Raw genomic sequence first — 15,191 nt, forward strand, 5'->3', positions numbered from 1 at the left:
TCCCCTAGTCCAGTCGTTGGCAGTCCCGTAGACCTATGCTCTAAAGGTGATCCTCAAACACTGTAGCCGTGAGAGCCTTTGTAAACGGATCGGCAACGTTTTGCTCCGAGGCGATCTTCATGACGATCACGTCCCCTCGATGCACTATCTCGCAGATTAGATGATACTTCCGCTCTATGTGTTTATCGCGCTTGTGACTCCTGGGCTCCTTAGAGTTCGCCACAGCACCACTATTGTCACAATAGAGGGTGATGAGCCTAGACATATCTGGAACAACTCCTAGCTCTATCAAGAAATTCCCGAGCCAGACGATCTCTTTAGCAGCTTCACAAGCCACTACGTACTCGGCTTCTATCGTGGAGTCGGCAATGCACCCCTGCTTAGTGCTCCGCCAAATTACAACTCCTCCGTTAAGAGTAAAAATCGACCCTGAAGTGGACTTTCGAGAGTCCTTATTAGTTTGAAAATCAAAATCCGTGTATCCAGTAAGGAACAAATCCCTAGACCTATATACAAGCATGTAGTCCCTCGTTCTCCGAAGATACTTGAGGATGTTCTTAACTATGGTCCAGTGACCATGGCCTGGGTTAGACTGATACCTACTGACAATTCCTACAGCATAGTAGATGTCTGGCCTAGTGCAGAGCATCACATACATCAAACTACCAACGACATATGCATATGAGATCCGTCTCATCTCCTCAACCTCTCGAGGCGTCTTAGGACACATGTCCTTGGACAAAGTGACTACATACCTGAATGGTAGTAGGCCCCTTTTGGAGTCCTACATCGAGTACTTGAGCAAGATCTCATATCATTGGAACTTTTGATCTATAGGTCCACCAGTTCCCCTTGTTAGCTCACTAGAGGATACTTGAGAGGGATAATTTGAATTGTTCAAATTATTTGAGGAAATTATATATTAATGTGATTAATATATAATTAATTATGGATATGATCTATAATAAAATTAGAAAGTAATATTTGAATAAGATTCAAATTAATTAAATCAAGTGAATTAGATTCACAAAGAATAATTAATAGAGAGATTTTGCACATATACATGAGATGCATATGATAAATTAGATATATACATTGAATTGGGTTTAGCGTATAAGTAGTTATTTGATTATTGTGCAAATCAAAATTAAATAAGTGTTATTTAATTGTGTAAATTAAATAAGTTTTATTTAATTGGACTAATTAATTGAATAAGTGTTATTTAATTAAATGGGTTAATTAATTAAATAAATATTATTTAATTAATTATAGAAAAGGAAAATATATTGGGAAAGATGCTTGATCCTTCTTTATATAAAAACCTCTCCATGGCCCTTTGGGAATGCACTGAGTTCACAATTCTCATTGCAGATAAACTCTGACAATACACAACTCCTTAGTGTCATTGTGCAGAATTTTCTCTAGCCATAAATCCTCTCTACTCTCCAAAACCTTATTCTCCTCTCCCCCTCCCAATAGTTGGATACCACCTATCCTCTATTGGAATCCCAGAGAATAACGAGGTAACTATCGTGGTAGTATTTGAGATCGCTTAAGGAGTTGTTCGTGATTAAGACCAGTTGAAGATCCTTTCTTTGGAGCCTTGGAGAGGATTGTTCGTGGCACTTGAGGAATCTATAAAGGTAAGAACCGTCCTAATCTTTTCCTTAATGCATGTTAATTTACATGTGTTTATTCTATTCCGTCTAGTTTAACGATTTTGTTTATTGTAAAAATCGAAATCGAATCGCGGGATGCAAGGCGATCTCACACGAGAATACTTCTGCTGCGGAATTCGATCCCCTACACGAGCAACTATTACAGACAATTTCCACTTACCATCATAAAAGGTATGTCGAAATCCTTCTTGATCAATGACATTTGCAGACAACAAGTAAGGCATAAATTATGAATATGGCGTACATTCTTTAATGTAAGCATGCACCCAACACTTGTCTTCACATGAATATCACCTAACCCAACTATGTTCGCTGAGCTCTCGTTTCCCTCTTCTTACTACCAAAATCACAAGATTGATAGTTCATGAAATACTCTCTTTTAGGAACACAATGGTATGAAGCACCTGAATCTACCACCCACTTTGTGTTTGAACCTTTTACATGGTGACATTCACTGGTTGTACAAATCAAGGTGACAACATTATCATTCTGAGAAATAGTTGCTGTAGTATTTTAATCATCTTTCTCTTTTTGTGAGTCTTGCTTCTTACTTTATTCTTTCTTCCAATAATAGCAAGACATTTTTATATGGTTAGGCTTGTTACAGTAATGACATGTCCTAGTCTCTTTGTCTTTAGACTTAGACCTCCCTTTTGAGTTATCAGGGTCTTTAGGTCCCTTACTCTTGTTTTTTCCATGATTCTCAGCAACAAGAGCATGTGAATTATCAACTCCCATCTCTTTTTTTCTTATCTCTTCATTGAACATGTTTTGTTTGATAACATCCAAAGACAAAACATCTTCTGGAGTAGAGTTACTAATAATCACAACCAGGGTTTCCCAACTGTCCAGCAAAGAACTCAACAAGAACAAAGTCTGCAATTTATCATCAAAATCAATCTTCATAATAGCTAGGTTATTAATAATATCCTGAAAATCACTCAAATGCTCAGAAATAGACTTCCCGCCCTTCAATTTCAAATCAACAAGTTGCTTGATTAAAGAAGTTTAATTAAATAATTATTTAGTTTTGGTTTCTATATACAAAATTGGTAAATCAAACACATTCATTTAACTTTTAGACATTAATTATTCTACATATCCAAACACAGACATTAATTATCCCACGTTTAAAACTCAGACATTTGAATCTCACACATTTAATATCTATACTCATAAACAATATCTGCGATCCAAATGGCCTCTAGGATTTCACTCATACTTTACAATAAGATTGAAAGTGACCTTAAATATTATAGAAAAGGGTCCAATAAACTTGTACATATTGAAAATAAACATAATATAAAATAAGTTAACATGCCATTTTAGTCCACATACTTTCCGGTCGATTAAATTTTAGTTTTTGTAATTTTAATTATTCAATCTTAGTCGATGTGTTTTCAATAAATCTTAAATTTTGATTTCAATTTTTATCTAATAGCATTTTTATTATAAAATTCAAAAAGTTATTCACGTATTATATATTTCCTTGCATGAAAGTTTATTATTATTATTTAACCAATATAAGTAAAAAATAATTGTGAGAGACTAAATTAATATTTCAGATTTGTTGAAAATACAAGAATAATATTGAACAAATGAAAGTACATAAGCTAAAATTAACTAAACTTCAAAATATAGGGACCAAAATGATTTTTGAATTTATAAAATATTATAATACATAAAATTTAAATAAACGATTTAAAAAATAATAATGTCATATGTTTCAATTTGAATCGCATTACAATATTATTTGATTGGTCCAAGTTCATAAATTTTTAACGTTAAGGTACACAGAAAAGCTTCCTTCAAAGATTTTGACCAATCGTTGGAGCTTTGAATAAAGTCAAAACAGAATTATTTTATCTCTCTTTCCCAAAATAGCCCATTAATATTCACCAATGTCCTTTCAAAATAATGAAAACAATTTTTCCAATGATATTCTCTTGATAATTTAATTTTTATCGCTATAAGTGTGAAACGAGATTTTTGAAAAAAATTAATTCGTGGAATCTAAATTCTGTATTTATATTAATTTTAGTATAATGTGTATACAATCTTTAATATTTGATCATTTGATGCTTCTTCTCAAAAAGTAAAGTTTAATTTTTATTTAATGATCGACCTTTGGACTTGATGATCTTTTCGGATAATCGATATTTGAACTTGACAATTGTCTTAGAGGATTGACCTTTGGGCTTGGTGATCTTCTTGAAATATCGACCTTTGTGGTTGGTGAACTTTTGAAGGATCGACCTTTGAGCTTGATGATCTTATTGAAGGATTGACTTTTGTGCTTGATAATCTTCTTAGAGGATTAACCTTTGTACATGATGTTCTTGGAGGATCGACCTTTGGGCTTGATAATCTTCTTAGAGAATCGACTTTTGGGCTTATTGATCTTGTTGATTGGTTTGGATTAGCTTCTTGCTTGTTAATCGGTTTGGATCGACCTTTGACTTGTTAATCGACTTGGATCGACCTTTGGAGCTTCTAGCTTCAAGAACTTCAGAAAGTCTTCTAATCTTCTCTAAGCCTTCTAAGTTTTAGACTTTAGACCTTCAGGAGAGCAAGAGTTGATCTTTGAAACTTTAGTTTGTCTTCTGATCTTCAAAGTTTTGAGGGAGTTGTATGTTCTTTAGATCTTTAGAACTTCAATATTTGAATCTTCGGAGCTTTGGAGCTCCAGTTCTTCCAACCTCCCCTAAAATGAAGGGCTAAAACCTCTATTTATAGAAGTTTTTCATGGATCTAATATGGGTTTAGGCCTAATTGCTTTTGGACATGGACCCAAACTTTTCTAATTTGATTCAAATTTACACCATGAGCTTGAATTTGGTTGGACTTTAGAACCAAGTGACTTTAATTACTTGACTCGATCCAATTCATAATTCCATAGTAGAATTGAGTTTTCATTGTGATGATGTGACAATTTGTAAATAACCTGAATTTTCATTCAATAATAGGTTATTGGTGAAATTATATAAAATACATAGGGTTGTTTCTATTTTTGAACTTTGAGGGCTTTTAAAAAAACCCTTTGGGTGAGTTTAATTTTTAGGTTAGAATAAGATAAGAATCAATGAGACAACCAATATACAAAAGTTGAAATATAGACCTACGTCATTTACGATATCATCCACATAAATTTATGTGATTTAAATGCCTTTTAACGACGACTTTTGAGATGAATTAAATTGTAACAATCTTAATATTTTATATAGTTGGAAGTAATACCATGTGCGTCTTCTACTTTTTATACATTAGTTGTCACGTCAATTTTCATCATTTGTTTGAACGTAAAAGATTTTTTTTCATTTGAATGGTTTCAAAATTTAGAAATAAAAATGAATTTTTTGGTATAGGGGCAAAATTAAAACATATCCCAAAATATAGGGTATCGACAAATATAGTAAGGTTAACAAATAATTTGTGTTTCTAAGCTTTCATAGAAGTAACGATTTTGTTTGAAATAATTTAGTCATTGTATTTTCAATTTTGTATCAATCTAGTCCTTGAATTACCACATAACAGTTTAGTCTTTATACTTTTAAATATGTAACAATTTAATCTCTACAACGAAAAATATATCTGAACAAAAAGTAATTGCTCATTTTATGTAATATTTTTTCTTATAAAGTTCTTAAACTAACGTGGAAGACATTTTATTAAATTTTAATAATATTTTTCACAATGAAAACTAAATTGTCACAAATTGTATTTAAGAGACTTAATTATTATTTATCGAAGTATGGGACTAAAAGTTATAAGTTTAAAAATAGAGTGACTAAGTCGTTATAAACTAAAATGTAGGGACTAAATTCTCAATTAACAACAATTAGAAACATTTTTTGGAAAAGAAATTCCTTAAGTCCTTAGGTTTTGAGTCTAGTTTCCATTTTATCCCTAAATTTCAAAATTTTACACTTCTATTCCTAAGTTTTGAGTTTAATTTATATTTGTCATTTGGTCCATAAGTTTTCAAAATGTTACATTTTTACCATTGAGTTTCGAGTTTACTTTTCATTTGGTCTATATATTTCAATATCCTACACTTTTACCCTCGAGTTTTTACTAAGGCTTACTTTGGTCTTTGGTATTAAGTTTTAGTTAATTTATTTTAAACTAATTATGAATTGAAAATTTAAAATTATTTAACAGTGATGAAAAATTAATGAAAACTATTTAATTTCACTTGTTTTAATACGTTTAAATTAATTAATAGACAAAGACATTAATATTGAGGATAGAAAATACGGAAGTAGAACTCAAAGATCAAATAAAAGTAAAATTCAAAATCTGATTTTTCATGTTTTCAGATATATATTTGTTAGCTAATTTCAAAAATTGTTAACTAATTTAAACAAGGGAAATTACATTGGATACCAAATTAATATTATATTTTAGCATTCATATCATCAACTTTTAAAATTTTGTACTTATGGTAAAATCTTAAAAGTTAAAATAAAATTTTGGTAGTATCTTAGATTTTATATTTGATTTTTTAATTATTCCAAAACTGTCCTCAAAATTAAATCTTGATTCATGATTTTGTCTTCTCCCCGTTTTTCCTTATACGTTTGAATCCTTCATCTCTCTCAAAAAACAAGCCTTAAAATCACATTCCAAATTCTTTTGATTCATGATTTCTCTCATTGCACTCTCACGTTGAAGATTTCTTTTGATTTCGATTTCATATTGGTTTCGATTTCAGCAATTGGAGACTTCTTGAAGCCGATTTCTCTATTTTACGGTCTGTGTTTGATTTTTTTTTTTTGCTTGAAGTTCGCCCTCTCCTTCTCATTCACGATTACACGTTAATAATTTTTATTTTGAAATCAATCTTTTACTAGTTTAGATTTTGTCATCCAAGATTTCTTAAAGCCGAATTCTCTATTTTCAATGGTTTGTATTCGATTTTTTACTCGAAGATCCTTTGTAGATTATATTGATTTTTCTTGTTTTCATAATTGATTCTGTGTTTAGATTTGTATTTGATTTATTTATTTGAGATGAAAGTTTGTTCGATTGTTTCCTTGAAGTTCCTCCTCACTTGTAGTTCGATTATTCTTGTTTTCAATATCATTTTTTGTTTAATTTTGTATTTGATTTCCTTTTTGAGATCAGATAATTTGTTCGATTGTCTCCTTGAAATTCATTCTTTTGATACTTAGTACTCTGTGATTTATATCTGGTTAGAAAGGGAAAAAAATGATAAGATTGTCTTCTAGATTCAAACTACAAAACTCGACCTCTTGTACACAGGAACTGGATACAAAGACTAACCTGCAATGAAAATTTTTCCAACAAATTCCACCACACTGTTGTCACCCACCCAGATGTACATCCAAATACAAACCTACCCATAGAATAATACCAACTCTGAGTTAAGTTCAACACATAACATGATTCAACAAAATCCCTCCTCAAGAATTTGAATATAAGGAATGTTACGAAATTGATAATTAAAGAACACAAAAAGGAACGGATAGATAGAGAAGATCGACACATAGATATATGTGGTTCATTAGAGAGAATGTTTTCAGAAAATTACATCTTCTAGGGTTAGAGAGTTTATATAGGGCATTACTTTAAACCGTAGGGTCATAATCGTAAATAATTATAAATAAATAAATAGGCTAAATACGAAGCGCCAACAAACAGATTTAAGACATTTTAACAAGGAATTCTCTCATCATTTCAAAATAATATTTGAAATTGGTAGCTAAGAGTAATGGTATTAAAAATACTTGTATGAGTTATATTACATTATTGATTGAAATGTAAAGTGTTATGAGTTTATCTGTTGGCAGACTTCTTGTCTGTGCATTAAAACAATCGAGGAAAAACCACCAATCATAAAGCAATATCATAAGCTAATTATTGTTTTTTGATTACATCCCAAGCCAAATGGAAGGCAAATAAATAGTAATTGATATCATTAATAATCAGCATCAGATTGTAATCAAACAATAATAAGATAAAAATTAGTATTATTGATAAGCAATATCAAATAGTAATCAGACAACAATAAGATAGTAATTGATATAATTAACAATAAGAGAACAATCAATATCGGACGATGATTAAACAACAATTAGCTAGTAAATCAATATAATTAATAATTAATATCAGACAAGAGACTGGCAATCAGATGATAAATAGATCAAAATCAGACGCAATCAACATTTTTAATTGTGAGAGCATTTTGGTCATTCGACTATTTTAATTGGGTTGGGTTTGGGTTGGACTTGTTATTTTATCATTTCTCAAAATCTATATCGATAGATATGGGCATAATTTCACTATTATTTTAGGATAGCCTTGCAATGCCCTTTAAAATAACATATTTAGATTGTATTTATACTATATCTACAAATTATAAAACTAGTTGTAGTTATCCACTAAATATTATTTAACAATAAACTATTATTAATTTATTTATGAATATTATTTATGTTAAATTTTTTTATAATAATTATTTTGTAATATTAAATAGTTTATAACACACAAAATACATATTTTACTTTTTTTAAAATAAATTTAGTTTATAATATAATATAATGTATTTCTAAATGTTTTTATTTTTATTTATTATAATTCTGCATCTTAAAACTTAAAATTCAAAATTCAAAATTTGAATTCGATAAAAATATAAAAAACGTTGTTTCCTTCTCCTCATCAGAAATGAGTGTTATTGGTGTTGTAAGGCGATGCGATTCCCGTGTCTCGTCACTTTGACCCCCAGTTCCATGCTCTCGCTCTTCATGGCCTAAAAATCAATAGAATATCTGTGTATCAGGAAGAGAAAGCATATCAAGCCCAATATTGAGATTGAAGACTAATATGTAGGACCTTTACTACTACGATGTCTCGAGATCTTGAGTTCTTTCCTTCAATTGACTTGTATTAGTAGAGAGTTTTCATCTTGAGTCCTAATCGGGGAATCCTAACCCATTCGGGACGGGACCTGTCCCTGTGAGAAAATTGGACATCTCTACATGATACGTTATTATTTGGTGTACACAGGCCATGTCCATGCTCCCCTTCTGTTTTTTTTTTATTATTAATTTTGTTTTTAAAATACAGCACGTAAAAATTTTAAATGGGGAGCTCCAATTTTTTTTCCTATAAATAAAACAAAGAAAAAAGAAAAAAAAAGTCTTGATCCTTTCTCTCTCCCTTCTCGTCTCCAATTGTGTGGTGTTGTTAAGTGGAACCAAAGAAATAGCTTCGACGGCAAAGACGAGTAAGTTTCACTTTCATCTTAAAATACTCGGTGTATAAATGGAAGCACTGATCTGTAATTTTCTTCCGGCCACAATTTCACGAATCCGTAAATCTTCTCCTCTGCTCGCGTCTCCTTTTCCGCAGGTTCGTTTCCTAGGTTGTCGGAGCTTCGGAAGAACCCTAAAGATGGCCCACTCTGATGCTCAAACTCCCGGTAACGAAACCCTCTTACTTTCCCACGATGTAGTAGCAAAGACACCCCACCAGTGCATTTTTAAACCCCCATCGATTCGCTTCTTTACTATATTCAAATCTGTTCAAAATTTATCTTCATTTTATTATTGACATGGAGAGGATGGCAATAAAGTGATGAGTTGAAGCTTTTGATGATCATAACCTAAGAAAGCACGGATATATATACAAAATAGAGACATGGCAACACATCATTTTTTAAAATTTAAGACACGAACACGACAAGGACACCTTAAAAATATAAATTATTTTTAAATATGGATGAAATTCAAAGTTAATGAGTTTATGCATTTATATGCTGAAAAAATTAGTTTGATGTATTTCACTATCAAATTATTATTTTTGTCATATATGTGTCTATTTAGTATAGAAATATACTTGGGTGTAGCTCGGACTACACCTATCTTTGCGTAGTCCACCAATTGCCTAATTAAAATTGCCATGTACTACACCATCATTACTCTTTAGTATATTCAACAAGTGTTCAATGCATGTTTAACAAATGTTGGTTCTATTTTGACTTTGTATAACTAGTGTCTGACATGTCTATTACGCTAATAAGTATCCGGTACGTGTCCGATGCAGATACGTTAACCAAACTAAAGTATTTGTGCTTCTTAGATCATAACTAACCAATAGAGCATGAACCTAGAGTTATGTCTCTAGACTTGTTTTGATTAAAGAGTTATTACTGCACTTTGCTGTTTGTGAAATATGAGGTACCTTTATCGATGCCAATTGCAGATGGCATGTTAAAACAAATATTGACAAGTAATGATGAAAACCAGGCTTAAGCAATTGTTACAATTTGTATTACAATAATGTTGACCTATAACTTATGATTATGCATATGCAACATAATACTAACATGGGAATTGAACTTCTCAGTGGCTCAGCATCAGAAAGTTATAGTACACAACAAAAATGGTGAAAAACTTGTGGGCATACTTCATGATACAGGGTCAGCGGACGTTGTTATTTTGTGCCATGGTTTTCGTTCGAACAAGGTTGGCTTAAGGACTTGTAATACATTTTTCTAAGTTCGGCTAATTTTGGAACCACGCCATCCAATTTGTTTTTGCTCTTCCATTTAAAATTTGAATTCTTTGAAGTTCGTATATGCATAGCTAGGCTTGTATATGCATAGCTAGGCTCTACTTTTATGAATATAATGTGTTTCCAACTCAATTCATTTCTAATTTTTCAACCATCAAACTATTGACTTTGGTGATTACAACTCGGTGATCCAACTTTCTTACGTCGCTTCATCTTGATAAAGCAATAAAAGCTTATGGTTTCTATTTTCAGGAAAATGATATAAGTGTAAACCTTGCTAAGACATTAGAAAATGAAGGAATCAGTGCCTTTCGTTTTGACTTTTCTGGAAATGGGTAAGGCAGGTGTATTTTTAATGTAATATTTTCATGTTCTTCCCACGTACTGTCTAGAATAGCATTAGATTTAATTTAATGTCTCTTGTAATTCTCAGATAAGTCTTGTTCTTTTGGATTGGAATCCTTTATTGCTTAGCTAGTATATGCTTGAACTCCTCTCAGTGGGCCCCCCTTTATGTCCTACCTTAAAAGCTCAGTTTCTCCTTAAGAAAATATATATTGTCAGTTATCCATGATTTTTCCTGCAATAATTTTATCATTTTGAATGCTTCTTGTTCGCCTAAGTAAAATGGGGCAGGACTATGGAATAACTATAAGGAAAAGAACTTAGCACTTGTTATTTTTGGTAAGGTACTTAAAAGCAGTTTATTGTGTTGACAGCTGAACATTTTTCAACTTTGTATCATCAATCATTTGTAATTTAACCTAAACATTTTTTATTTGGATTTTTTTTCTAGAGGAGATAATATAGAAGATATAATAAACCGTAAATGTTCAAACTCCCCCTATTTCGTTAATTAATAAATAATTAATGAAATGTTTCTTATTTTTTTTTTTAAAAAAAAAGAAAAAAAAGCGTAAATGTTCAAAAGTGACCTTGAGGCCAAGTTGTCATGCTCTATGCATTCTTTCGATGCCCTTTAGGGTAGTCATTGACATTTTTGTTATTCATTATGTTAGCACCGTAGTTATTCATGGGCTATGGTAGATCAGCAAAAGAGAATCTATCGGTAATTGAAATTTTCTAAAATAGGAAGGTCAGATGGCGTTTGAATTATTACTACTATGGCAATCCTATGAGGATTATGGTTTGAGAGGAATAATACATACACAGTTCAATGAGAAGAAGACAATGTGGAAAAAGGCATTTGGTATGGCTGACCATTGTTCTTCCTGGTGTTCTTTATGTCTTTTTGTAATTATACTCAAGTAGAATCAGATTGGGGTGGTTTTTTGTAAGCTCTTAAGTGGTAACGGGAGTATGTTGTTTTACTATATATATTTGCTACATGAATCAAAATGTTCCTTGTTTCAAAACAATCTATTGGCCGTGAATGGAGTTCTGTGAACTTTTACATCAGACCTCTTCTCAAGCTGCTTTACGTGTGAATGTTGTCTTACAGGGAAAGCGAAGGTACATTTAAATATGGTAACTATCATGGAGAGGCTGATGACTTGCATGCCATAATCCAATATTGGCGTGCAGCAGGTCGTGTCATAAGTGCAATTCTTGGGCACAGCAAAGGTTGGCAGTTCCTTCTAAGCTGTAGATAATATTTGATGCCAAAATTATATTTACTGTATATTGTTAGCCTCCACCTCAATTTCCTTCAGAAGAAGAGAGCTAGATTGGGATTAATTAATTACATTTTTATCCTATATGCTAGGAATTGAATGATAGTTCTATAATGCATCTATCTGGTGGAATATGTTTTTATAATAGTTTGATTCCAGGCCCTTAGAAAATAAGAGGGAAAGGCTATGAAGGCACTGCCAAAATACTGGGACTAGGTTTTATTGGCTTTTTAAATTTTCAATCCATTAGGGGATGCTCAATGCTCATGTTGCAAACAAAGTGGCAGCCTGTGGGTTAGTATTGTTCGACAATGTCAATGGTATTATGATCGTGGAGTTCCTCCTCAATCCGCTTCGTTGGGAGAAGGGTCGTGTTTAATGGTTTGTTAGGGTGTGTCCGACCTTTGCATCTCTAAATCAAGAATCTTTACATTTTTTGATGACTCGTTTCGTTATAGTATGTTTAACAGAATATGGAATACTCGTGTTCTAGTATCTGTTGCTAAATTAACAGTGTCTGTAATTTCTTTCAAATAAATGCTTTAATTATGAATAAATTAAATGCAGGGGGTGATGTGGTGCTTTTATATGCTTCCAAGTATCACGATATCAGTTTTGTTATCAACGTTTCAGGACGTTATGATCTGAAAAAAGGTATAAAAGAACGCTTAGGGGATGATTTTATGGAAAGAATTGAAAAGGAAGGATACATTGATGTCAAGAAAAAGCAAGGTATCTATATTGCAGTTATTTTTAAAATTCTGTGTTGAGTTATTCTCCAGTCATATATTTTCTGCAGTTCAACTTTAATTCTCATAAAATTTTAATTGTGTATATCCATATTTATAAAAACACTTTCCCTGCATGTTTAAATCAATATTTGGTTAATACTGTATGTATTCTTTTAGGAGCAGTAGAATACCAAGTGACATGGGAGAGCTTGAAGGATCGCCTAAACACTGATATGCATGAAGCTTGTCTTCTTATTGACAAAGAATGCAGGTAAGAGAGAGTCAATCAATTTTCTCTACACCCCCTGAAAAATACCTTTTTAGTCTCTAGATTTTGGGTCTAGTTTCCATTTAGTCCCTAAGTTTTAAAATGGTTAAACTTGTAGTGTTTAAGTTTTGAGTTTGATTTCAATTTAGTCCTTAAGTTTCAAAATGTTCAATTATATCTTTGACATTTCCGTTTTGTTTCAATTTGATTTTTAGGTTTTAAAATTATTTACTTTTCTAACTTTTAATTTTTCATTAATTACTCACTTTCAGTCTTTGGTGTTAATGCCTATTAAAAATAATTGAAATAATAATTTACTTTGGTTCATATTACTAAATTACATAAATTTAGTATTAATTTACCAAACACTGTAACTAGTTTTTTCTAATTTAAAATTAAAATTTTTCAAACACTATTATACTCCCTCCCACAATTGATTTTTCTAAAAATATAACTATCAGCGATTACTGGAAAAGTTGCAGCAATCACAAATTAAGTTGTAGGCTGACTTGTTAGGTCACGCTGGCCCAAATAATTGGCAGGGGATTCGTTTTTCCCTTTTGTTTTGCTATATACATGTTCACTCTTCCTCTGTTCTATAAGATAAACTAAATGATAGGAAAAGTTTAAAAATATGATCGGTATTGGATTTCTTTTGTGAAATAATTCTAGAAAGTTTGCATATCTTGTTGTGATGAGGCAAATATATCTAGACTCTATTGAATCTGTTAATTTTTTTTTCCTCTTTTCCAAACTATCTGATTGATGAGGAAATTCCCAACTGATGAAATGATGATATTTGATAGGGTATTCACAATACATGGATCTGCTGATGAAATAATCCCTGTCGAAGATGCATTAGAGTTCGATAAAATCATACCGAACCATAAATTACATGTCGTAGAAGGTGCTAATCATTGTTACACCTCACATCAAACAAAGTTAGCCTCAATTGTCTTGAATCTCATTAAAACCGGCCTTCTTCCCAATTGATGGTCCTTGAGTAAAGTTCTTTCAGTCTCCAACATACAGATTTCTGATGGATCTTTTATTAGACATGTCCATAAACAGTTCAAGTTCAACTGAATTCTATTTTTGCCTTTTGATTGGTTATGGTGCCATTTTTTTGGAGGGGCTGAATTTTATTAGCTATATGGAGTAGTGGATTGAAAACATTGCATTTTAGAGAAAGTTTTCTAGAAAAAGGGTCCTTCATGGAATCATTCTTGAAGGTTGATCTCTAGCCTTTTTATTATTAAACTGTATTTCATATTCCTTTTTACTTTGAATGGCAATTTCTGTGTATCTAAATTTCAAATTGAGAATAAAAATGCTCTTTTGAGTAAAGTGCAATTCTTCTTTGCTAGATATGTGCTTTTGTTTATTGAAATAATCACTAAAAGCAATGAAATAGCTTGATTCGAAATTGAAGTCTTTGAATTCTTAATTTATTATACCAAAACGAATTTGAACCTTTTTGGTTTTCTTCAACTGGTAAAGTTGGCCTACCCTACCATGGACAATTTTTTACATTAATTTTCAGCTTTTATTAAATAGATAGATAGATGAATAATACACTTTTTGGGTAATTTTTGCACAAGTCCAGTAAATTTTCAGTTTTTTTTTTTTTAAATAGATAGATTAATAATACACTTGTTTCTTTTTTTTTTTTTTTTTTTGGTAATTTTGGCATAAGTTCAGTAGAAGTATTTTTGAAAAAATCACACCATAACACTTGGTTTGAGGTTATTGAAATTTGGGCAAATTCTTTTAGCAAAGCTTTAAGCAATGCAATAGTCATTTCTATTTATGTAAAGAAGCAAGAGATTTAAGGATTTAAAATTTGGATTAAATTGCCAATTTGGTAGAGAAAATTTAGTTTCTATGTTTTGATAAAATCTTCACAAATGTGAGGATTTTATGATAAGAAATGTGTACGAGGCTTTAAAATATATATAATGTTGAGAGTGGGATTTGAACCCACGCCCTTTCGGACCAGAACCTTAATCTGGCGCCTTAGACCAACTCGGCCATCTCAACTTCCTGTTATTGAAAAGCTAAAATGTCAAATAATAAAGCAGTTTATTATTAATATAAAATCAAATTAAATATTGTTTACTACTCTTTATCTTATTTTATTAATATAAAATCAAATTAAATATTGTTTACTACTCTTTATCTTATTTTATTAATATAGTAATCTTAATAGATGATGATCGTACAAACAATTATAGGTAAAGAATTATATGCCATATTTATTCTACTCGGTTAAAAAAAAAACATGTGCAATGCACATGAGAGCTCATAGTTCTAATTGAAAGAAAAAAATAAAAAATAGTGT

The 15,191-nt window shown here is 31.2% G+C and overlaps 1 protein-coding gene and 1 non-coding gene across 5 annotated transcripts; one reads left to right on the forward strand and one right to left on the reverse strand.

Moving 5' to 3' along the window:
* Positions 1-6,243: 6,243 nt before the first annotated feature.
* LOC120072198 (uncharacterized) lies at positions 6,244-14,197 on the forward strand. Of its 4 annotated transcripts, none has more exons than XM_039024607.2 (8): positions 6,244-8,928; positions 9,054-9,123; positions 10,050-10,168; positions 10,470-10,552; positions 11,680-11,801; positions 12,419-12,583; positions 12,760-12,853; positions 13,657-14,197. In XM_039024607.2, the coding sequence occupies exons 2-8, from the start codon at positions 9,096-9,098 to the stop codon at positions 13,841-13,843; spliced, it is 798 nt and encodes a 265-aa protein (XP_038880535.1). In that variant the 5' UTR covers positions 6,244-8,928; positions 9,054-9,095; the 3' UTR covers positions 13,844-14,197. The 4 variants fall into 4 exon arrangements, with proteins under 4 accessions (XP_038880535.1, XP_090166953.1, XP_038880532.1 ...); XM_090310827.1 differs by having other exon boundaries at positions 6,253-8,928; positions 12,485-12,583; XM_039024604.2 differs by lacking the exon at positions 6,244-8,928 and having other exon boundaries at positions 8,935-9,123.
* A 612-nt stretch (positions 14,198-14,809) lies between these two features.
* TRNAL-AAG (transfer RNA leucine (anticodon AAG)) lies at positions 14,810-14,890 on the reverse strand. Its single transcript has one exon. It is a non-coding gene; the product is annotated as a tRNA-Leu (tRNA).
* Positions 14,891-15,191: the final 301 nt, after the last annotated feature.

This window comes from Benincasa hispida, chromosome 2, assembly GCF_027475165.1.
Source record: "Benincasa hispida cultivar pf3 chromosome 2, pf3_genome.v1.1, whole genome shotgun sequence".
Lineage (NCBI taxonomy): Eukaryota > Viridiplantae > Streptophyta > Magnoliopsida > Cucurbitales > Cucurbitaceae > Benincasa > Benincasa hispida.